Source organism: Wolffia australiana, chromosome 6 (genome assembly GCF_029677425.1).
Source record: "Wolffia australiana isolate 7733 chromosome 6, ASM2967742v1".
NCBI lineage: Eukaryota > Viridiplantae > Streptophyta > Magnoliopsida > Alismatales > Araceae > Wolffia > Wolffia australiana.
In genome coordinates this window covers 5,538,074-5,563,656 of record NC_135840.1, presented here as the reverse complement: position 1 = coordinate 5,563,656, position 25,583 = coordinate 5,538,074, and the positions used below count along the sequence as shown (strand labels likewise).

The following is a 25,583-nucleotide window of genomic DNA, read 5'->3' as shown; positions in this document are numbered from 1 at the left end:
GCTTTAGGTTCTTTTAGAAAATTGAGTAGGAATGTAGGGTTACACTATCTTATACTAGTGAGCCAAAGAAAATGAAGGATTATTATGGTAGGTTCTGAGTTTACGATGAAATATTGGTGGATAAATTAATGAGCGAACTTGAAACCGTACTCGTAATACATGCTTAACTAGTTCGTAAAGGCTCTCTCTCCTCTCTCTCTCTCTCTCTCTCTCTCTCTCTCTCACTCTCTCCCCCCTCTCTCTCTCTTTCACTCGCCCTCCTTCCTCCATCTCTGTCTTTATTCATCAATTAATTGTCATGATCGATCTCCATCAATCTTTCCATCCAAGCAATCTTTTCTGATGGTGACATAACTGATTTTAAAAATTGGTTCACGTACCAGAACGATATTCAAGCACAGATCCTCAAGGTTCCTTCCAAGTACTGTAATCTAGAAAGATCAGTTAGCTTCATTTTTAGATTTACCTACGAACTGTTATTGTCTTACGATGCTCGGAATTTGGCCAATTGGATGAAATCGTCAAACCATTAACGTAAAAGAATCATACAATCATAAACTTAAACATGAACGTCCTTATTAGTTTCGGGTTCTGGATAAATGATAGAAAATATCGTTTCTCTTATCTCCTGCCGACTGGACCCACGACAATAGTATTTTTCTGATCCTACTATAACTTTGAAAGAAATGTCTTTTCTCTCTGCACGGCGGTCAGTCAAACATTTGTTATAGAATTACTTTTAGTAAATCGAAATTTACATCAGCCTGAAAACGGAATTTTTTGCCAAGTATTTATGACTAATGAGATTACGCATGATAAACCACGGAGGAAGGGCCAAGATTTTCATGGATTTTACTAAGATATCGGGAGAAAGCAGGAAAACGGAACACCCCAGATCAGACTTGACGTTTCTTGGCTACTAGTGTAAAAGAAATATTATATTCTTGAAAGGTAGGGAGTTTGGCGGATGGGATGAGGGGAAAACAATTAATAAGATACGTGTCCAATACTTATTCATAGTGTACAATATGATTTGACTTTGAAGTTGGGTTCTACCGCAGAAATGTCGTATTCAGTCAACGCGAGGGGTAGCGTTCTAAGTCGTATTCAGGCCTAAAATTTCATAATCAAACAAAGAAACACGACAGGCACAGACTACACTTTACTTTCGGATAATATTGCTTTTATTTAAGATATTGCTTTGATTTCGTATCACTCAAATTGATTGGGGGATGATACAGCGTTTATTTAATTTCAGGACTCAGCACAGCCGCGCTTGCCAACAGACAATTTAATGTGAAACAAACAACCATTATCTTAAAGTTTACGCTGTCGAAGGTTTTCAATTTTCTGAGTGCCACACGCTTTAGGAATTAATTCCACTCTTTTTATACACCACAATTCATCAGTCTACAAATTGTTGGTTAGCCTGTCATTCGTCATGCATTCAGTTATAGGGATTTTGATAGAATGAAAACTTTTATGGGGATCTTGGTAGAACAATTTTTTCTAAGGATCATGATAAATTGAAATTTTTTTAGGGGTTTTGCTAGAATGATTTTTGATAGGGATTTAAATAGAACAAAACTTCTTCACCACAAAATCTAGTCAAGTCACATCCATCTCTCTTTATGGACGGAAATAGCGGATAACGATCAACAATTGGAAGGAGTTGACCATGATGGTGATTACCTTTGGTTAGAGCTGACCATGGTTATGCTGTCAATTAAAAATTATTATCAAATTCTCGTCTTGATTAATAATAATAGTCAACAAGAAAGAGAAGGTAATTGAGGGAAAACAAACTCAGGGTTTCCAGGAATGAAAAAGATAAAGCCCTGTATCTATACAGAGGTTATATCATGGGCTCATGACCGTTGACACATTTAAAAAATAAAAAATAAATATATATCTAACACCCTTTCTAAAGCCTAATGTCATGCGGTCAAACCCCGAGCTAGGAACAGTGCTCAAATTTGGCGCGTGCCGACCTCAATGCTTGGAGCATAACACTAAGCACCCTTGATCTCTTGCAGCGGAAGCCTTCACAATAGCTTAAGTACGCATAGAAGGGTTAGAGGAGAGGGTGGGGATGTAGTCCCGTCGGGGAATAGGATCATTGCAATAATATCATCAAGAGGTTACATCGTAGTCATAGACAGTACATGGGGGAAGAGGAGGGATGATACAGAAGTAACGAGACGAGTAGTTGCGCCCCGTAGTAGTGTCACCCTTGCGCCTGTCGGCCCCGCCGCTATACGCATGTCCCCGGACTGAGCGCTGCGCGCCTGTGGGCATGGCGATCGGCCATCGGCCACCCATCCCAGCCTTGACGCACCACGCACCGCCAGCACCCGCGTTGACACCTATCGCGTGGTCCGCCCAAACGCCGATGTGCTCAGCACCTCAAGCTAGGCGCAGCGCTCCTACCGCTACCTCACGGGTGCCAAGTGCCCATACCGTCTCGGCGCTCTCTATGTGCCAATGCCTTAGTCTCTTGGCAGAAGGTCTTCCGCCTCGCACCTCGCATACGCGATGCACGCGATACGCACGTGCAACCATGCGGCTTGCTCGCACAACTCCACGCGCAACGCCATGGCACTATCGACCAGCTTGCACATCCCACACATGCACGCCATAAGGGCACCCAGCATGCGTGGGCCTTCCTCGATCGATCGCGCTTGAGCACTGATGGACAAGGGCACCATAAAGATGATGGCCTAAAAGATCAGGGTCAGAAATCATCGTCTGTAGTGTGTGTTGTGGTGTCGCACTGAAGGACTCAGTGTCCAAATCGTGAGTTACGCACACGGACATGGCTGTTAGGTTCTGGAGGCCTTGACATGGATGAACAATCTAAAAGGTTCTGCAGTAAAAGACTTAAACGTAAACGTAACTACATCGATAAAACCATTAAAACGAAGTACCTCGGCACGGATCACATCCGTGATTTCTTGGATCATGGAGCGAGAGTCAAGCTGCTCAAGTGTGCAGCCTCTAGACGTATCCATGCGATCCTCGGCACGTCAAATCCCCTCATTCTTGTTGCTACGCCATCCCGATCGCATCGGGAGTGGAGAGGAGGTGTGGGGAGAAGGGAGAAGGGGAAGGCCCGTGAACAATTCTGGCCTAGGTGAATCTCGTTCAGGGTGTTCTCCTATTTATACTAAGTAGATATTTTTCATAAAAATCCCCAAAACTTAAGTATATCTTCCGACATCCAAAAGACCATTTGTGTGTGACCCTCTAGGCCAATGTATCAGTCTAGTTAACGACTCCATTGGCCCAATAACCTTTATTGGCCTTACAAATTAATTAACTACATCATCATATAGATTCATTAACGTCAAATCGATTTCACCTAATTGATAGGTTGAGTCTCCAACATGTGGGGTGCCAAGCTACACCTCATGCTCTAGAAGATACAAAGGAGCGTGTATCAACTCACTCATGGAACATGTTCGTCATCGGTTACCATGTACATATAATCCCTCATCCACTCGATGCTCCTTGGATGACTTAGGGTATGATCAACTGTTAAACCCTAATCACTCATCCCATTTAGTACAAATGCATTCGAAAATCATCGGAGAACTCTTCTCCGATATTTCACTGCCTTGGCCAAGGACTTCATCGCATCATCTTCCTTGAGTTGTTACCTCTTATACCAAGGGTTAACAATATCATCTTGACAACTCAATCATCTTCGTGAACTCCTTGATGTACCCAAACTAAGACTATTTAGAATCCCATGATTAGAGACTCGTAACTCATAGCCAAAGTACAACTGTCCATCCACAATACGTCTTTGGTGTCTCAGTTCTAAGGACCACTTGCACAACACTGATGTGAATCAACCTGATTGACAGTTTGGTATAATACATTCAGGGATTCGTACGGATCAATTCAGAGGATCCACTAGAGAGCATCCAATATCTATCCTTAGTGTCTCCGAACTAATGGCTACGGGAACAATCATACTCATCATATGAATGAGGCAAGATAGTGTTACTCTATCCGGATACTTTGATGTCCTTCTCGGATATCCTTCAAATAGGAATATTTAGAACACATGCTTAAAGACTACTGATCTCCGTATTAAAATCTCATCCTAATTCACTAAGTTTAATCATATATTTACAGACTTCATTATAAGCATCACATGTGCACTATAATGAATATGTTTAATTAGTGAACAAGGAACGAGATGTGGAATGTGTGATTGGCTTGCTGGCCACATATATTTCCATCAATGTCTCCATAGTTAGCACGCAGGCCTCTGTGCAAGAATGCCACATACTTTGAGGCCTTACACCTAAGGATAGACAAAAAACTCAAGATTTGATCAGTTGGAAGCTAGACAATGTCTTCTTGAGGCCTGATAATGAGGATAGACAAAATTTAGTCCCATCCTTGGGGTACTGGATAGGACAACATTTTCTCCTCATCATTAGGACAATAGGACGTATTTTTTAAAATTTATTACATGAATAACAATGATATGATTTAAGATAACTGTATGATATTTTCCAAGAATGAATTATAGATCCAATTTATTAAATAATCACCGGAGAATGTTAATATGAGATGTAACATTAGTCTATGATACATGTTATTCTTCCCAATTTTAGCTTTTTTGCAGGAAGTTTAACAACTTATTCGGCATGTCCTCATGAGTATCCCGCTGCATACCCTAGCGGTCCATTCACTATCGCTCACAGTCCTCTGCTCTGTGGAGCGAATGTGTGCACGTTTCTTATGGTTAGGTCACCTCGAGGGAGAGAGTTCCCACCACTGGGTTTCTTGGGAAAAAGCTTTTAGGCCGACGGAAGAGGGGGGTCTAGGGATCAGACGCCTTCCGAACATCCAAGACATGATTCAGAAGAAGCTCGTGTGGCGTATGCATACCACGCACTCCCCCTCGGGGAGTTTCATCTCAACCAAGTATGGCGAGTAGGCTTGTAGAGAGATGAATATCTGGGGCCATCACAGATGGCAAACTTGGCAGCGACATTGGCTAGAGATAGCTAAGGTCACACGTTGGCATCTCGGCCGAGGTGTGGTTAGTGCTTGGTATGACACATGGCTTGTAGACGAGCCTTTAGCCCATCATCGCCACTTTGTACCACATCGCCTGCGATTGACCGTGGTACAGTTACTCACGGGCAATACGCGCCACCTTTGGGAACAACATGGCCTCCCATTAGACATGTTATCGCAGGCTCAACGTACTCCCATCGGGACCACTCACGAGTGTGCTATTTGGACGCTCACCCTCGATGGGTCCTACTCTTGTAGATCTTCTTGGGAGCATTTCCGTGATAAATCCCCCATCAAGCCCTAGGGTCGCCGCATATGGCATCTGGCGATCATTACTCGTGTCTCCTTCTTTCTTTAGAGACTCCTGCATCGTGGCCTCCTGAGTAATGATTGAGTGACCTGTATTGGTCACTCCCTCAGTTCATGTTGCCATTGTTGCCCCGCATCTCCCCAAGCTGGGACTATAGAGCACCTTTTCTTCCATAGTGAGACAACCCTAGACTGTTGGCGCCAAATCACACACCATTGGAGTCCACTCCTTGGTACCTCCTCTACTCTAACAGTGTTAGAGTGTTTTGGCCAGATGTATCTCTCACCAACACGCTCTAAACGGTTCCCCTTTCTCCACGTCATCATAGCTTACTTACTATGGGAGATATGTAAAGGACAAAATTCTTCTTGTTTTGTAGGAACTCCCATGCGCGCCTTGAATATCATGCAACAAGTCAAGAAATGGATACGGCGCACCACCATCTTCTACCACTTTGCGCCCACCGCTTAGCCCTCGCATGCGACCTCCTTTGCTCTTGGGGCATTTTGGTGACCCTCGCCTCCACCCGCATTCAGCCACAGGTTGTTCATTGGCATCCACTACCAATTGGCACCCTCAAACTGAATGTGGATGGTGCGGCCAAAGGGAACAAGGGGCCAACGGGGGGAGGCGATATCCTGTGTGACCATACATGAAGTATGATCTTTGCATTTTCGTCTGTTTATAGCATTCACACTAATATAGTAGCCAAGGCTATGGCGATACGTGATGGTTTACTCCTCTACAAGGAACAAAACTTTCACAATATCGTCGTGGAATCGGACTCATAGGTATTAGTTTACATGCTTCGTGCAAGTAAATGCTCCCAACGGCGACTTCAGCGCGTATGGTAGGACATCTTGCGGTACCACCCTCGCACTACTAGTGTTCTTCACCAGCTACGCAAGGGAAATCAGACAGCAGATGCCCTTGCCAACCACGCGGTATACATAAGAACCCCTACCTCTTTCTTTTTTTCTTGGCAGGAACTCCCTCCGGCAGCTTGTGGATGTTATTGCGTTGAATGCCTTGGCTTGCTAGCTCTTCGCATGCGTCGGACACTGTCAAAGGAGCAGTTACGGGAGTGGCGGATTGCATGAATGGTTGGCAGCGGGCGAGCTCACCCTCTTGCCTGATAGTTCCATTTGTCGTGCACCTCAACGTTGACATCTACATCCAGCGGCTTGGTCTGCATTCCATGCATTGCATCTGCTACGCCGGCTACCCATTCTCCTATTGGCACGCGTGCACATCTCCCCGAGATTGGCCCCCACGATTGGCGTATTGCATGAAGTGTGGGAGGCGTAAGCACTCGCTCTCTCGCCTGACTAATGTCCCTGCCACGCACCTCATCGCCGCCACCTGTCGACGGGGGGGAGGGCTCCCCACACTCCATGCATCATCACCGCCGCGGGGAGATCTGGAGAGATGTCGGCACGAGCGACCTTCTCCAAGCACCTGCCAGGTATCACTTATGTATATTTTCCCTTTCCTGCACATGGGCGTGGACGAGTGGGATCTGAGTGTAATTGAGATATTTATGCTCGTTCCACGCCTACATACGCTTGCAAACAAACTATTTCATCTATAAAATACCCCCCTGGGTGGCGTCCAAGGCACGGCTGGATCGGTCTACGGCCACAATTGCAGGGTGGATGTACCTGGCACCGTGATTTTGCCAATACTAAAAATAAAAGAGTACCTAGATAGCTTACTCCCATGATGGACGAAAATAGTATATGACACCTCAATGGTATAAGAAATAAATGAATGTGGACTACGTCGATTAAGCATGGATGATAAATTGATCAACAATCTTAAAGAGAAAAATTAAATACTTCCAAAATAATAAGAAACCCCATAAAATAATTTCCTTCTCACACCATTTTTTTAAATTTTTTTTTGGTTTTTTTTTCAACCAAGTTGAACATAAATGGAAGCTTAATATGAGATTAGATAATGGTTTATCAAATAAACATCATTATATACATCCCAAGCTAGTATAGGAAGATAAATTAAGATGAGAGGACATAGACAAAAGCAAAGAGAGAGGGATACAAAGGAAACAATATCATAAGAGAGTGATATCAGAAAGGGGAAGAAGAGAAGAAACTTGGGAGGAAGCATATCATAAGTATTTAGGACTAGCGCGGAATTGACGGGTACCTATAGGAAAGAGTGAAATTGGGTTAATGGTGAACATGATACACGTATAGGTTTCAAAAGGTGTTTCAAGGTGGCTCATGGAAAGGTGATTCTATACTTAAAAATTGAAAACATGACCATTTTTAACCCAATTGCATGTTATCAATGATCATGGTGCTTATAGATAAATCTTTTACCTAGAACTCTTCTAATATATGCTAGGACACAGTACAGAGTGCTTGAATAAAGTGGCCAATTACACTAATAGAGTGCACAATTTTTGGACAAGTAATAATAACTTTTATAATTTTTCAAACTAACTGCTGATAGAAATTAGCTCCCTCTAGGAGTGGTGAGTCATCATCCTGAAAATTTTAGTGAGCCTGAATTGGGATGTTTTAAGTTTTCAGCCTAAAAGCCCCATTTCTTATAGGACATCAAGAGAAATTTTTTGTAGAGAGAAAGATAGCTTTGGAAAAATCCATCCCAATGAAGTAGTGTAGTGTCTACAAATCATGTGTATCTAAGTCTTGTGAATATATGCTTTGGTAGAGGAGATACCTTGCGTGTAATCAAAATATCATCAACATAAACTATGATAATTTCCCTCCTTCCATATGTAGTCTTAATCATGACAACTGGATGCATACAACAATATGTGAAGTCAATGGTAGTGAGAAGACTTTTGAACTTAACAAGCCAAGCACGCAGAATATGCTACAGCCCATAGAGAGTGTGGTGGAGCAAACGTGCCTAAGAGGTTGCTCCATAAAAAAACTTTCTCAGCTAAGTCACGATGGAGAACAAAACCAAAGGCATACAAATAATGAAGGACCAACCGTGATGGATGGCTAGGGAGGGAAGCATGCAGATGGAGTTCACAATAACTGCATGAGACAAGGTATTAGCCAGAATAAGAACACGAGCAAGAAGACAAACCTTATGATGAGTCATATAACCATTAGGGTTTTACTTCAAGGGAATATCATTGGCATGTCACAATGTTGGTAGTAGTCGGAGAAGGGACAAGAGTCTATGTGCCCCTTTTTCCATAGCTCACTAATCTCTAAAACCATGGCGGCTTTTTTAAAAAAGTTCACGAGGGGCCTCCTCATACGCCATTGGGATTCATTTGGAGGCCATATAGAGGGGGCAAAGTTATAGGAGGTTAATTGAAGGCAATCAAACATGAAAAAATGAGAAATGGGATGCCTGGTGTATGAGCATGTACTTGTGTGCACAATTAAGGAAAGATGGAGGTCAGCTAAAGAGGTAGAGCAAAGGTAGAACCCAATGATGATACAAGAGCCAGTGAGGAAATGGAGGGCATATCCGCTACTAGAACGGAGCCAAGTTACGGTGTGCATGAGAGGGCGGTTGTCAATGCTGAATGGAGAGGGGTAGGAGAGAAAGGTGATAAGCTCAAAAATTATGATTTTGATGCGTCGTAGGTATTTTTGAGATTATTCAATAGAAGTATAAACACGAACTCATTTAGTAATCTCAACTAGTAATTAGTATGGATTATCTCCACTGGGAATGGTTAATAAACTCAAAATTAAGGTAAAATTATGTCATCGTGAAATTGAGTTTAATCAATAATATTATAAAAATTTACTGAAAAAATAATTTAGTTAGCTAGTGATGAATAAGACTCATCTCCACAGGAAATAGATATTACGGAAGGAACTCTCTCGATTGGGTGAATTTGAGAAGATGAGAAGAGTCATGTAAAGCATACAGGGTAGTGAATAGGTGATGGTAGTAATCACTATAGAGGTGGAAGTAATAAGATGGGATGAATGCTGGAAATATATGTGGCCGGCAAGCCAATCACACATTCCACATCTCGTTCCATGTTCATTAATAGAACATATTCATTATAGTGCACGTGTGATGCTCATAATGAAGTCCATGAATACATGATCGGACTTAGTGAATTATGATGAGATTATAATATGGAGATCAATAGTCTTTAAGTATGTGTTCTAAACATTCCTATTCGAAGGATACGCGAGAAGGACATCGAAGTATCCGGATAGAATAGCACTTTCTAGCCTCACTCATAAGATGAGTATGGTTGTTCTCATAGCCATTGGTGTGGGGACACTAAAGATAGACAGTGGGTGCTCTTTAGTGGAAAGATTTCACTAAATTGATCCATATGAATCCCTGAATGGTATTATACCGAACTGTCAATCAGGTTGATTCACGTCACGGTTGTGTAAGTGGTCCTTAGACCTGAGACACCAAAGACGTCTTATGGACGGACGGTTGTACTTTGGCTATGGCCAACGAGTCTCTAATCATGGGATTCTAAACGGTCTTAGTTCGGGTACATCAAGAAGTTTACGAAGATGATTGAGTGGTCAAGATGGGATCGTCCACCCTCGGTATAAGAGGTGAGAGCTCAAGGAAGATGATGCAATGAAGTCCTCGGCCAAGGCAATGAAATATCGGAGAAGAGTTCTCCGATGATTTCTGAATGCATCAGTACTAACTCGGATGATCGATTAGGGTTTGACAGTTGACCATACCCTATGTTGTCCAAGGAGCGTCAAGTGGATGAGGGATTATACATACACGATAACCGATGACGAACAGGTTCCATGAGTGAGTTGATATACACTCCTTTGTATCTTCTAGGACACGAGGTGTAGCTGTGCACCCCACATGTCGGAGTCTCGACCTATCGATTGGGTTAAATCGATCGGACATTAATTAATCTATATGATGATATAGTTAATTAATTTGGAAGGCCAATAAAGGTTATTGGGCCGCTAGAGTCGTTGACTAGACTGATACATGGGCCTAAAGGGTCACACACAAATGGTCTTTTGGACGGTTTTTTGAAAAATACCCACTTAGTATAAATAGGGGAAGGCCCTAAACAAAATTCACCCAGGCCAAAATTATTTATGGGGCCTTCCTCTTCTTCTCCACTCACCTCACACCCCTCTCCATGCCCGATGCAATCCGGACGACGTAATGACGATGGAGGAGGTAGAACGGGGTTCGTCAATGAGGAGGAGCTTTGATGTGCCGGAGATCATGTGGATACGTCTAGAGGCTGCACACATGAGCAGCTCGACTCGTCTCACTCTGGGATCGAAGAAATCACGGATGCGATCCGTGAAAAGGTGATCGTTTCATGTTTTTGTTGATGTCGTTCGATTCGTTCAAGTCTTCCGCAGCGAATCATTTTCATTTATTCATCCATGTCAAAGGCCTCTAGAACCCAACAATGAATATCATGTTAGTACTAGTTGTGGATCGTTGAGTAGGACAAGAGGATAAGGGTAGAAATGAATGGTGGCGTGAGACATTATGGGGATGAATGAATGATGAGAGGTAACTAATTAGGGTTTTATCAGCTAAGGTTTATAATATGTGAGGATGAAGAGACGAGAAGGAATGAAGAAGAGGGTGGAAGGTGTAGTGATGTGGATAGTGAGAATGAGATAGAATGATGATTAAAATGAGAGAGATAGTGATGTATATTTTCTTAGACGAAAGGTGAGAGGTAGTTGGTGAGATCGTCACGGTGTACGAGACACGGGAAATAAATGGTACATAAAGATGGATAGGTAAGATGATGGATGTAGAGGAGTGATGGTGATGGATGATGAAGATAGTTAAACTACCTAATTGTGTTGAAGAATATTCAATCCAAAACAAAACAAGATAGTTAAACCTTAGATCCCTATATTCTTCCAAGATCAAGGCATTTTCCTGATGCAGATCAACCTTCCCACATCTATGTTAAATCTCTCCAAGCACACGAGATACTAAGGAACCCTTGACGGACCTTCAAAACTTCACTTTCTTTCAGTCTAACTATCTAAGAGGAACTGAGCTGAAAGATTTTTTTGAAGATCGAGGGCTCAATTTATGGTCCATCAAGGGTACCCATAAAGACGAAGGTACCAACCATATGGTTGGATAGAGGATATAAAGACGAAGGTACCCATAAAATTTCAGCTTAATCTGAGTTCTGGATTGTCAGATATCAAGCATGGACGTTATCAAGCATTTTTAGTAGCTAAGTCTGATTGTATTTACATGTTTATATGAATTTAATCAATTATATATACATGTTATCAAGCTTAATGATATTCTGTAATGATATTCTGAATTTCCTGCATTTTTTACATATTTTTTAGCATTTTTCTGACATCAAATTTAGAGAGAACATAATATTTTGAGACACAATATAATTTTCCAGAATTTTTTGACATTAAATTTGGAAAGATAAGATTTTTCTACGTTAAAATCCCTATGTTTGGGTATTTTTGACCAGTCAAAGAATAAAAAGAGAGAAAAAAGAAATATTTTTAGTAATTGTCTTTGCCTCGGTCCACACATCACATTTAATGCAAAAAATGCGCCATTTTTTTATTGGGCCACGTCATCCTGCGATAGAAAAAGGTAAAAATAAAATCGGTATGCTTTAAATGCCATTATGGCATCGCTGATATGTTCTAAAATTCATATTAAATAAAATAAATGCCCAAAAATATAAATAAATCTATATTTTAACGTAGAAAAATCATATCTTTCCAAAGTTAATGTCACAATTTTTTGGAAAATTATAAGGGTTTCATTTAGTTTCCTTTTCTTTGTTTTGCTTCTTTTGTCTCCGTGTCGAGGAAGTCCAATCGCCACTGCCTCCGATCATGTTGACGACCAGACTGCCAAAGATCCAGCCCTTGCTGCCAGCTCACCATGGAGACGCCACACCACTAGATGGAAGACCTATGTTGCCCCGCTCCCCTCCTTGCGTCATCGCCGCATTCCTGATGATCCAGCTCGAGGTCTTCCTACCCCAAATCTGCAGATCCGTCCTCCTGTTTTGCTGCCACCGCCTATGTGGCACAGTTTGCACTGGAGATTTCTGTACCAATATAAACTCCCGCCGCTGAGGTTGCCTTGTCATGAAGCCGCCCGCATTACCAAATGAACTTCCACCACCGCTGCCATTGTTGAGGCTTTCTCGCGTTGCCGAATGCACTGTCACTATCTTGGGTCCCGTGTGGACCCCGCTTTTGCAGTCGCCCTATCATGATCTCCTCATGCCGCCTGAAGAAACTCCATTGTTGTGCCACCCCAACCTCCAGTGCCACCACCGCTGCTGGGGGCCCTGGGGGCCCTCTGATCGAACCCACCTCAGACTGTGTACAAATCGTGGTCCACCGGTCCTAGCCACCATCCATTTTCAAGCCTCCGCCCCTATGTGCGACAACTTCTCTCCATTACGCCTAAGCGCTGCTCGCTGCCCGCTCTCACTTTGGGTGGAAGCCGTGGAGGCACCATTGAGCCAACACCCTCTGCACGCCACTCATGTAATTTGAATGGAGAGAGTACCAATGATATGAATGGAGGCCCTTGGGCCAATGATCCAAGGAGATGAAGAGGCAAGAATTGCATATGTATTCTAAGATGGGAGTGTACGAGTGAGATGCTAGGCTAGGAGAGGAGGATATGTAGGATGGATCCACTATACACTTCATCCAAGCTTCGCACTCCACAAGTATAAGATTCACCTAAATTCTCAAAGAGAGGGCCCAAGGTGGTGGAGAGGGGACCAATGGTATCATAGCAGGGCATCTGATGCAACCATTGCAGCCCATTTCAGTTTTCTAAAATCCTTCCAACACTTGGTGGATGGGCGATTGAATTTTCCACATGGGGGGGAAGGAGTTACTACATCTCCCTTTGATACCCCCACCACCATCAGGCTTCTGGACATGACCACCCTCCTTCAAACAAGAGATGGTTGTGGCAAGATCAAAGGTGATAAGTGAGTCCACTATTGAAGAATTAGAGGCAGACCCAAAAGGGTTGGTGCTGATATAGAGGATTGTCGGGAAAGTAGATGAGAGGTCTAGAACTCAATCACAAGAGCATATCTGGTGATGAATCTGAGAGGATATCATCAGATGTAGACCACTGAGATAAGCACTGTCGTAGAATTCTTGGTGCAAGCGCTTGAGAGTCTGAAGATCAGTATTCAGTGGTTCATATGTCTTAGATGATCACATATATTTCTCCAAAGTGACCCCGAAGAGAGAGGTCACATTTTGTTATCGGTGAGGGATGATTTGAAGAGCTCCATAGTCTGAGATGTGTCTTAGATGATTGCATGCAATAGCCCAAAGTTCCCCCAAGAGAGAGGCCACCTTTCTTATAGGTGAGGAATGATTCGAAGAGCTCCACAGTTCGAGATATGTTTGTCTTATTGGCATACATTGAGTCTAACTTAAGCTAGAGTTCTCAAGTCAACTAGTAGCGAGTGAGGAGTTTGGCAAAAGGTTGATGCTTTGAAGCATCTTTGTGATAACCATCAAATCAATTTAGGCCCATGCCGAGTATGCATGAACGACCTAAGATGGAGGGGCATCCATGAAGTGATGTAATAAAGTATTGGTGATGAGGAAATTCTAAAAGCCCAAAGCCCATGAGCCATAGTTATGTCTTTTGAAGATATACGCAGATCGAGTCAGCTGAGTACTAAATGGATGGGGGTTGTAGGGAGACTTGAAGAAGGAAGTACCTTGACTGAGAGAGAACAGCAGATGAATATCCATGTAGATAGGATAATGCACTAATAGGATCCATGGACGAATACTAGAGAGAAGTGGTGTGGTGGCAGTATCATAGTGGCGCAATAACAAGAGGGTGAAACAGTATGAAGGTGGCGATGCGGAGATGCAACAGTGTAGTGGTACAACTGCATGTCAATCTAAGGTTGTGGCAGAATGTTGGCACAACAGTTTTGATTCATAATTTTATTAACCCCAAAGTTGCATTCCATGGTATTGATCCACTTTTCAATGTCGTCCTCAATAATTGGTGGTACCCCTTTGTGTAACTCATTTGACTAACATGCTATTTGAATTTATCCATGCAAGTTCCCCCTCCGATGCAAATCCATGTTTCATATCTTAGTTCTTTCAACAATCACTACAGCCAGAGATATTAACTTTTTCAAACAACATTTTCCTCGTCCATTCCAATCATTATAGAGTTGGACCATTCTACTTCCACATAAACTTTTTGCATGTTCTGCTCTGAACCATGTATCTCATTCATGTGCCTCCACTTGAAATCCAACTCCATTCTCATGGTAATTTTTGGATCACTTCTCTGGTATCTATCAAGAAACCTGTCATATCCTGATTATGTAAGTTCCGCCCCTGCAGACCCCTCTTGCAGTACACCTCATTCTGTAAAAGTATCATGCTATGGTAGGTTCTTGATAACACAATCAGTATGAGATTAATATCATGATTTTATTTGTTTATTTCAACTAATGGTCATATATGGGTTTTATCCATCTTGAAGGGATTAAATCTATTTTTAAAATTATGATATGATAACAAGCTAATAGAACTTTTTGACATCATATTCATAAATAAAATAGTTTAATGTCAGCGTATTATTGTGTTAGAATTTTTGACATCATATTCAGAGAGATATTAGTTTTTTAGGTAGGAATACATATATTAAGTATTTCTTTATATTAGAATATAGTTTTTAGAATTGTTGTAAGTGATTTTGTGCGCGGCCAAAGTTTTCTTGTTGTTCATTGTCGATCAAAGTTAGAAGATAAAAGAGAAGTGGACTTTCCCGTGACCGCAAAACACATTGATCTTGGTAGAATTTAAATATCAATGATTAGCTCATTGTGCCTACATTATTGTCTTATTCTTGACATGCATACATCCATCAATTACGATCCATCATATTTATTTTATATCACACATCATCATCATTCATTATGGCCACTTATTCATCTTTGTAAACATTAGCACTAAATGTGACTACAGAAGGCGACAGAGAGGAAACCGTAGGTCATTGATAAAGCCTGGTAGTTATATCTAATAAATCAAGACGATAAGTATATTCCAAGAACATATCCAAATGTTGAAACAATTCAAGAATCCTTGTGATCCATCAAGTGTATGAAAACACAAGAGTCAGAGAGAAGATCAAAGGAGAATGATAGCAATAAGGTCTTGGAGAGAAGTGATCTCCTCTCCTCTGGTCGCAGAGCTCTCCCACATCCATCCTGCCGAGCAAAGCTCTGATTCCCCAATCAGGAACAGAAATGAGAATTCAAATACTGGTTCTGAAACTCCTGCCCTCCTCGCTATTTATACTTATCTTGCCATGTGCCCACATCCACGCACGAGCTTCCTCAAGACGAAGTTCTTTTCCTTTCCATCTATAGTAAGTTCTATCAAAGAACTTATCAGAGGGAGATGTCAGCGGTAAAATTGTTGGCAAGAATAGGCAGCAAGAAAGACTTGGCCAATGGATGTTAACAGGGAAAATAGACCTTTCCTGAGAGAAAACCAGTGGCAGGATGAACATAGCCGAGAGGAACTTCTAATATGATCCTTTGCTTCCTCCAACAAGGAGGGCTGAATTTATTTAAAGGAAACCTCATCAAAAAGTAAATGATGCTAGAAGCTGAATAGAAAAAATAACCCTAGATATCATAGGGATTAGAGTGCTTGCCAACATGGATGATGACAATGCAAGGACGATGACGAGTCAATGACAAGACAAAATCGTCATCAACATCTTCATCCTACCCACTGGACATCATCATCGTCATCATCATCATTCGTCTGCGACCAAGATAATGACGACAATGATGAATCATCATCATCACACAAGCTTGCATGAGAATGATGTCAATAATGATTTTATCATCGTCTCACTTCATCGACGACTGTCTCCCTGCCCTCTGCTTGTCATTCGTCTGCGACCAAGATGATCAAGAAGATAATAAAATCATCATCATCGCACAAACTTGCAGGAGAATGATGTCAATTAAGATTTTATCATCGTCTCACTTCATCTGATTCTGTATAACAGCAGGAAAGTTATGAAAGGCGATGACAAGACAAGATCAGCATCACCATCCTACCTGCAGAGGAGACAACGATTTCATCATCATCATCACAGTTGCACAAAAATGACAATAAGGATAATGATTTTGACATTATCTCTCAACATGCAAGAGAGGTTAACAGAGGGAGAGTGGTGTGCTGTGATGACAGAAAAAATCATCGTCGTCATCCTACCCGCAGACAAGAGAGAATGAAAACATATCGACAGTGACAATTATGTCATCATCCTTGAAAACCAATGGAAAGCATATCAATCATAAAGGAGAAGACATGTAGCATAAGTTCCAAAACTACATACTACAGGTGCTATTGGCTTACCATAAGTAAATAACCTTCATCATTTGCTGCCGAATGAGCGGGAAGGGATACTTCTTCGCTCTGATATCAAACGGTGGGTAACTTGCCAAAAAAATGTTACACGCTTCTTAGTGGAATGAAACAGAATACCAGTCATGTTAGAGTTTTCTCCATAGCAAGATCCCATAAGAGATTTATACTCAGATAATATATGGGAGAAAGATGAAATGGAGAATATCGTGGTGTTGTCATGTCCACGCATTGTGGTTGGTATAAAAATGAGTCTTGACCATAACTTGACAGTCTCCCTGCCCCTCTGCTTGTTGTCATCTATCCGATGGGCTAGGTCACCGTCCTGTGGACTGGGCCATCTGGTCTGTTTTATAAAACCCCTTCATGGCAATGATGATGTCAGACAAGATGTGGAAAATTTTCCAATGGTGACATACAGAATAAAACAAAACAGAAGATATAAATAACCGATATAACTTAGGAACTCGGATCACAAAAATTCTCAGAATTCTGCGCCCCAAAAAGTAGAAAATATACTTTTTCTTACTGAAAGAAGGATATCAAAAGCCATGACTAATACCCTGGGTTTTCAAAACTTCTGGTTCGAAGACCGATGGATACATTAACGTACAAAGAGTATCCCTTATCTATTATCTATGAATTACACAAAAAAACACAAGGAAAAAGAATTTCCCGGAAAAATCAGGAATGACGCTAGGAACTGAAAAATGCCGCACTAACAGGCAATATAATGAATGAAACTGGCATGATAGATGTGTCTTGATTTCCTAGAGAGAGAAAAAAATCATTTTCTATGAAAAGAGTCAAGTATCCTGAGGATAAAGCATTTCAAAAACTGTCAGCATTTTATAAGATACCATGGGGTCACAAGTTTAAGATAATTTTTTCCAAAAAGTCAAGAACTTTAATTGTTTTCTAGAATACAGAGAAAACCCAGTAATGACAGAACTGATAAGGGGTGGAAATTTAGAGACAAAGCTGAGCACGAGAAAGGATGAGAGCAGTAAAAAGTCCTGCGCATACCAGCGCTCTTAATAAGTCAAATTATGTTTTATCTTTGAACAAGATCGAATGAAAGGAGGATAAGTTTGCAATAACGCAAAATAAATTCAACACTCGATAGGATTGTAATATCTTTTAAACTTTTGTTTCATATCAGAAACTCACGCCAAAGATAAAAGTCTCAGAGAATCTCTCATCGTTGGAAACCATAAGCATTGCATTACACCAAATATGTTCATCTCAAAAAGTTCTTCAGAATTAATTTAGTTTCCCATAAATACAAAAGTTCTTCAGAGTTAATTTACTTTCCCATACATACAAAAGTTTCCATGAAAAAGTTAAGTTAGTTTCCCATTCATCTTGTAATTTAGTTTAAAAATATTTTTCATGAGATACATGCCCAATAAAAATTATCTTAAGATAATGACGATGGAAACTAAACAAGGTCAATGATAAATTACCTTTATTCAAAGAGCCCTTTCATTCACGAATTACAGGCTTTATCTGTTATACATATTTTGGCTCTCCCTTTCAGAATCATCCAATAATTTAAAAAGATGCATTCAGCCGTTGTTAGATGATCTTGAGCGATCATCTCAGAAATAAATCTTTAATCGATAGAATGCACAAGGTGTGCATTTTTTTTGCTGGGAAAGAATCAAACGGCATTGAAACTTGATTTACTTTTGATTAAGTGTGGAAAAATTTCCTCGTATTTTGATTTACAGAAGAACGAGAAAAAAAGAGATGATTGTGATGATATCAGGTGAGCAAGCCCGTCTTCTTGCAGATCGGGCAGAAATTCTTCTGAACCAGCCATCTTCCAATACAGGAAGCATGAAAATCATGACCACAACTCAACATGCCCAGTTCCTCGCCGTCAGCATACTCTTCCTAACATGAATATCACGATAGTTTGATGATGAATAACCCTTCTTTAATTGGAAAATTAAGAAAAGACTAGAAATCCTTTTTTAATGAGAGACTGGAAAGAACACAAGAAATTTACCAGGCAGATGCAGCATGATTTGGCCTCGCAAGTAGGTAAAGATTTATATTTTTCTTTCTTCAGACTCTTCTGGACAGCATCCTCATCTACCTCAGGAGTCACACTCCCAACCTGCTCCTCCCAAGCTAGAATTTCCTGCGGATGTGAATAAATAACCGGCAATTTAAACAAAAGAGGAGATTGACACCCCACATAAAAAGCCATAACCATGCTGGGTTGGTTAACCAGACCTCATACGTCATGCCATCAATGTCAACTTGGGTGTTCCCAAAGTGAGCAAAATACGACTCTTGACCCATATTCATCAAATCCTACACAGATTTAGCGAGATACACAGAGAAATTTAATTCTAAACAGTTAAAAAACACATTTCTCAAAAAAAATTGAAAATTTAGCAAATACCTGGATCATCATGTGTTCAGCAAATCGATCATAACCCAGAAACCCCCAATGCACAGTCACAGGCGGGATTGGAGATTGTACGCCTGGCAGACCGTGATAGAGTGCCGGCATGTATGAATGCACCACGGGTAGAGCAACACCATAGCCAGGCGGGAAGAACCAGGAGGAATCCAAGATCCCATCTCCAGAAAATCCGGGCATGATCATAGTCCCAAATACAAGAAAACCGGGACTTATCAGAAAACCATGAATTCCCCGAACTCCGGCGCCCAAATCCTCCACAACATTCACAGAGCTTCCGATCAACGGCGGAAGGATAATCACCGGAGGCGGCCGCTGGAGTGGATTCAACCTCTGAAATCCACCGATTCCGCCAAGAAATTGAGCGGAATTGACGTGGTAAGAGGAGAATTGATTGGGAAGGGCAGTCCGAGGGGGCGACTCCGTTGAAGGTCTTCGCTCTGAAGGATTTCCAGGAGAGATTCCAGCCGAATTGCAGGGAGGATGGAGATGGGTTGATTGGGGGTGAGGAGAGGTGGGTTGGCGGATCGAACGCCGGTTGATCGAAGGTGAATTTGAATGGGAGGATGGCGGGGGATTGTGGGGATGTCGGCCTCCGCGGGTTGGAGATTCATCCAGGACAAGAACCTCCTGTGGATCCGAGATCGAGCCCAGTTAGCAAAGAACGAGTGAGAAGAAGCGAGTTTGTGAATTGTGATATAGGAGAAGAGAGAGAAGTTAGAGAGAGAGAGAGAGAAAGAGCGAAAATGAGAAACAGAGCAAGAGAGAGAAATTAGAGAGAAAGAGAGAGAGCAAGTGAGCGAAAATGAGAAACAGAGCAAGAGAGAGAAGTTAGAGAGAGAGAGAGCAAGTGAGCGAAAATGAGAAACAGAGCAAGAGAGAGAAATTAGAGAGAGAGAGAGAGAGAGAGCAAGTGAGCGAAAATGAGAAACAGAGCAAGAGAGAGAAATTAGAGAGAGAGAGAGAGAGAGAGAGAGAGAGAGAGAGAGAAAGAGAGAGAGAGAGAGAGAGAGAAATTAGAGAGAGAGAGAGAGAGAGAGAGCAAGTGAGCGAAAATGAGAAACAGAGCAAGAGAGAGAAATTAGAGAGAGAGAGAGAGAGCGAAAATGAGAAACAGAGGAAGAGAGAGAAATTAGAGAGAGAGAGAGAGAGAGCGAAAATGAGAAACAGAGGAAGAGAGAGAGAGAGAGAGAGAGAGAGAGAGAGAGAGCGAGAGAAAGCAAGAGAGCGAAAATGAGAAACAGAGGAAGAGAGAGAAATTAGAGAGAGAGAGAGAGAGCGAGAGAAAGCAAGAGAGCGAAAATGAGAAACAGAGGAAGAGAGAAATTAGAGAGACAGAGAGAGAATGAGAGAGAGTTAGAGAAAGAAAATGAGAGCGAGAGAAAGAGAAAGAGAATGAGAGAAGCAAGAGCGAGAAAAGAGGAGAGAGAAAGAAATGAGAAACAGAATGAGAGGGAGCAAGATAAAAAAATGAGAGAGCGCAAGGGACAGAATGAGAGGAAATGCGAAAGAGAAAGAGAAAAAATGAGAGACAGTATGAGAGGGAGCAAGATAAAAAAATGAGAGAGGGCAAGGGAGAGAAAGAGAAAAAATGCGAGCGAGAAAAAATGAGAGACAGAATGAGAGGGAGCAAGATAAAAAATGAGAGACAGAATGAGAGAACAAGACAAAAAATGCGAGAGACCAAGAGAAAATTAGAGAGAAAAATGAGAGAAAGCAGGAGAAAAAATGAGAGAGAGAGAGAGAGAAAGAATCCGAGAGAGCAAGAGAGCGAAAAATGAGAGAGATTTTTAGAGAGAGAATCCGAGAGAGCAGGAGAAAAAATGAGAGAGATTTTTAGAGAGAGAATCCGAGAGAGCAGGAGAAAAAATGAGAGAGATTTTTAGAGAGAGAAGCAGAGAGAGCAGGAGAGAAAAAATTAGAGAGAGGGAGAGAGAGAATCAGAGAGAACAGGAGAGAAAAAATGAGAGAGAGAGAGAGAGGAAGAGAAAATCAAAGTGAAAAGAGAGAGAGAATGAGAGAGTAAGAGCGAAAAAATGGGAAAGAATGAGAGAGAGAGCGAGCGAGAGAATCTAAGAGAAAGAGAGAGAATAAGAGAGAGCGAGAGGGAGAGAGTGAGAGAGAGAGAGAGAGAATCGCTCACGTCAATTATCTCGGCGTTGTTCACGGGTGCAGGCGCGAATATCCTTCTCCCTCTTCCTCGGTAGCTGAGATCCAAACAATACCACCCTTTTCAAAAACATACATATTCAAGCAACTATTCTTTTCAACAGAAAAATCGAGATTAAAAAAAAAAAAAAACAAATCCTTCTGTTCTCCTCGACGGGTTTCTTTCTTTCCTCTTCCGCTGCTTCCCGTCAAGAAACAAGACGTCGATTCACCACATCAAGAAGATTAAAAAAAATCGACGAAAATCAATCTATTTCTTTAAAATAAATCTCTCGCCGTCTGCCCACATCGAAAAAGACAGAAAAAAATCAAACTACTCTATCCGCTTCCGTTGATCGGGAATGCGAACATCAAGAATGTAAGAAAATGGGAAAAATGAGAATAAAGAACGAGGCGGAATGTAAATTCTTATGCGGATAATAATAAGAAGAAGAAGAAACGAAAGCGGACGCCAAGATCGCAATTTCGCTCGTACTTTCGAGAAAATCCGCCTTCCATGTCGTTCGATTGATCTGATGGCAGCGAAAACGAGAATATTTCCCAAGAACTGGCGATCAAATTGCACGAAGAACCAGAAGAAGAAGTAGATGAAGAAGAAGAAGAAGAAGAAGAGGTGCGAAGTTGGCGGGGAAAGATGATGAATGGCGCCAACGGTAGCCTGATTGGTAATATATACCGTTAGCAAGAATTTCGCGCAACGGTCAAAATATTGGATGACGATAATATGGCTTAGAAAGCGCCAAGTATCCGTCATCGTGTTCGTCGTTTGGATGACGGTGACGATTACGTGGCCTTGGATGTGATGATGTGAAGGTTTTAGGATGCAAAATATTTTAGGAAAAATAATGTTTAGTGGAAAATGTTGCCCTCTATCTCTCTCTTATCTCCTGATGGTACTTTAGTGGGGTAAAAAAAATTACAATAGTGTTGCACTATTTATCTAATATATCTTAGGTTTTTGCTAATGGTACTTTAGTGGTACTTTAGTGGGATTATAAAGTTAGGACAATGTTGCCCCATATCCTCCTACCTCATTATGGCACTTTTGTGGGGTTCTAATTTTTTAGGACAATGTTGCCCCATATCCATCTCCTACCTCCTAATGGCACTTTAGTGGGTTTTAAAAATATGAGGGCAATATTGCCCCCATTCATGAAATTTCGTGCAGAGTTTTTGCTTACTCTAATATATCTTAGGGGCTGGATGTATAAATGACATAATCATGAATTTTGCGCTTCAGATTTCAGCACAAACCACTTTCTGGATCGGCCGGTATCAAGGCTAGAAGTTAGTTCAATCTTCTACTTTGATTTTCAGTTTTTTCTCCCTCTCTCCTTAGATTTTCCCATGCATCACTTTTTCCTCTAAAACTAGGGGACATGATTGGGAGTGTAATTATCTGTCTCAAAATTCGTCTTTGTCATAGACTCTGAAAAAAATCAAAGTAATAAGGCTTTAATAACAAAATAACAAAGGGATGATGGGGCAGTGTGAATTATAATGCCACTTTCATACGATCTGTTTTCTCGACCAATTATACATGGGCATGTGTACTTGCATGCATTGATGTATTGTTCCTATATTTGTGTTGACATAAAAATTTGTGTAACTAACCATCAAACCAGTGCCAGCGTCTCTTCAAGCAAGGTGGCTGTCTGTTGGATAGTGTTTATTTTATTGACTGCCTTGATAAAGCCATCAGGTACATATTTTGTTAAACCAGCTTAAAATGAATTCTTAGGGAAGATATGCCTCGGGGCGATCTTTGAAAATAAGGCCAGCTTATGCGCCACGAAAGGCACATGATGATTGACACCTGAATGTGGATTTACACTCTTTAACTTATTAGGTTTGAATTACAATGTCTTAGTGTCATCATTTTCACTATATTGTTGGTAATCCAATTTTCCAATGAACCTCTATGATAAGTTGTCCATTCTCCCAATACTAACTGATAAAGTCAATTTTAGGGGTTTAATTTGTTTTGTATAATTTAGTCAATAAATAAATTTTATGTATGAACTTGACTCTTAAAAATATAATTTGATCATGAAAAGTAAGTGTTATCTCAAAATGGAACAGAGAGTGGGGACTATTTATTATTTAAATGGCGATTAGGGGATGATAATGGGTAATTATACGAAAATATATAAAGAAATAATAAGGTTGTTAATAATAATTATAACATGTATAATGATTTTGTGAAAACATGGGTTAAAAAGATAGTATATATACAAGGAATAAAGTGCAGAAATGTGAACAGATGGGAATGATGATAAGTAGGGATATATACTTATTTAGTATATATATATTTATGTGTGTGTGTGTATTATTTTTGGATGACGAGGCACAGTTGAATGATGAGAACCGAGATAATCAAAGGTTAAGGAAATGGAAGAGATAGATGTAATGGACGGAATCGATGGAATGAAGAACTGTTGAGAATAATATGGCAATGTAAGTATTTGGAACTCAAGTTAGATCCTTACCTTCCACCATGAACAAGACAAATTTATGCTCTAGAGACATCACATGTGAGCAGCTCAACACGTCTCATTAAAGTATCCAAGAAATAACATCTATGCCCAGGTTATTTAATCACTCAATTCATATGTGCCTTTTCAATTCCGTTACAAGTCTTCTGCTTCAGGAATCCGATTTCTTTCATAGATCAATGCCATAGAACCCAACAATTACTTCATCAAGTAATTTTTATAGAACAAGGCAATCTATAGACCACACACACGAGCATCTCAACCTGTCTCACTAGAGGATCCAAGAAATCACATGTTTGATCTATACCCATGTGATTTGTGTTGGGTTCTAAAGGCCTAGATCTGGATGAACAAATGAAAAAAGATTCGCAGAGGAAGCCGTGAATGAATCAAACAGTCATCGAAAAACATTAAACGAAGTACCTTTACATGAATCTCATTCGTGATTTCTTCGATCCCAGAGCGAGACGAGTCAAACTGCTCAAGTGTGCACCTCTAGACGTATCCACACAGTCCTCGGCACGTCGGATCTCCTCCTTCTCGTTGACGAGCCCCGTTCTTTCTCCGTCGACGTCGTTACGTTGTCCCGATCACATCATGGATGGAGAAGGGGTGTGGGGAGAGTAGAGAAGAAGGGGAAAGGCCCCTGAACAATTCTGGCCTGGGTGAATTTCGTTCAGGGCCTTCCCCTATTTATACTAAGTGGGTATTTTTCATAAAAAATCCCAAAACTTCAGTATATCTTCCAACATCCAAAAGACCATTTGCGTGTGACCCTCTAGGCCAATGTATCAGTCTAGTTAACGACTCCAGTGGCCCAATAACCTTTATTGGCCTTCCAAATTAATTAACTATATCATCATATAGATTAATTAACGTCGGATCGATTCAACCCAATCGATAGGTCGAGATTCCGACACGTGGGGTGCCAAGCTACACCTCGTGTCCTAGAAGATACAAAGGAGTGTATATCAACTCACTCATGGAACCTGTTCGTCATCGGTTATCGTGTATGTATAATCCCTCATCCACTTGACGCTCCTTGGACAACATAGGGTATGGTCAACTGTCAAACCCTAATCGATCATCCGAGTTAGTACTGATGCATTCAGAAATCATCGGAGAACTCTTCTCCGATATTTCATTGCCTTGGCCGAGGACTTCATTGCATCATCTTCCTTGAGCTCTCACCTCTTATACCGAGGGTGGACGATCCCATCTTGACCACTCAATCATCTTCGTAAACTTCTTGATGTACCCGAACTAAGACCGTTTAGAATCCCATGATTAGAGACTCGTTGGCCATAGCCAAAGTACAACCGTCCGTCCATAAGACGTCTTTGGTGTCTCAGGTCTAAGGACCACTTACACAACCGTGACGTGAATCAACCTGATTGACAGTTCGGTATAATACCATTCAGGGATTCATATGGATCAATTTAGTGAAATCTTTCCACTAAAGAGCACCCACTGTCTATCTTTAGTGTCCCCACACCAATGGCTATGAGAACAACCATACTCATCATATGAGTGAGGCTAGAAAGTGCTATTCTATCCAGATACTTCGATGTCCTTCTCGCGTATCCTTCGAATAGGAATGTTTAGAACACATGCTTAAAGACTAGTGATCTCATCATAATTCACCAAGTCCGATCATGTATTCATGGACTTCATTATACGCATCACATGTGTGCTATAATGAATATGTTTTATTAATGAACATGGAACGAGATGTGGAA

At 41.1% G+C, this 25,583-nt stretch overlaps 1 protein-coding gene across 10 annotated transcripts; it reads right to left on the bottom strand.

The window, feature by feature from the left end:
- Window positions 1-15,376: 15,376 nt before the first annotated feature.
- LOC144704638 (uncharacterized) lies at window positions 15,377-21,972 on the bottom strand. Of its 10 annotated transcripts, XR_013581874.1 has the most exons (10): window positions 21,825-21,972; window positions 21,324-21,387; window positions 19,160-19,810; window positions 18,988-19,068; window positions 18,758-18,892; window positions 16,735-17,105; window positions 16,360-16,433; window positions 16,225-16,265; window positions 15,837-15,921; window positions 15,377-15,734 (listed from the first exon to the last, which is right to left on the bottom strand). XR_013581874.1 is itself a non-coding variant. In XM_078577123.1 (6 exons), the coding sequence occupies exons 1-6, from the start codon at window positions 21,845-21,847 to the stop codon at window positions 18,511-18,513; spliced, it is 1,086 nt and encodes a 361-aa protein (XP_078433249.1). In that variant the 5' UTR covers window positions 21,848-21,972; the 3' UTR covers window positions 18,414-18,510. The 10 variants fall into 10 exon arrangements, 1 of the variants encoding a protein (XP_078433249.1); XR_013581876.1 differs by having other exon boundaries at window positions 15,377-15,745; window positions 16,225-16,433; XR_013581873.1 differs by having other exon boundaries at window positions 16,225-16,433.
- Between the last annotated feature and the right edge of the window lie 3,611 nt (window positions 21,973-25,583).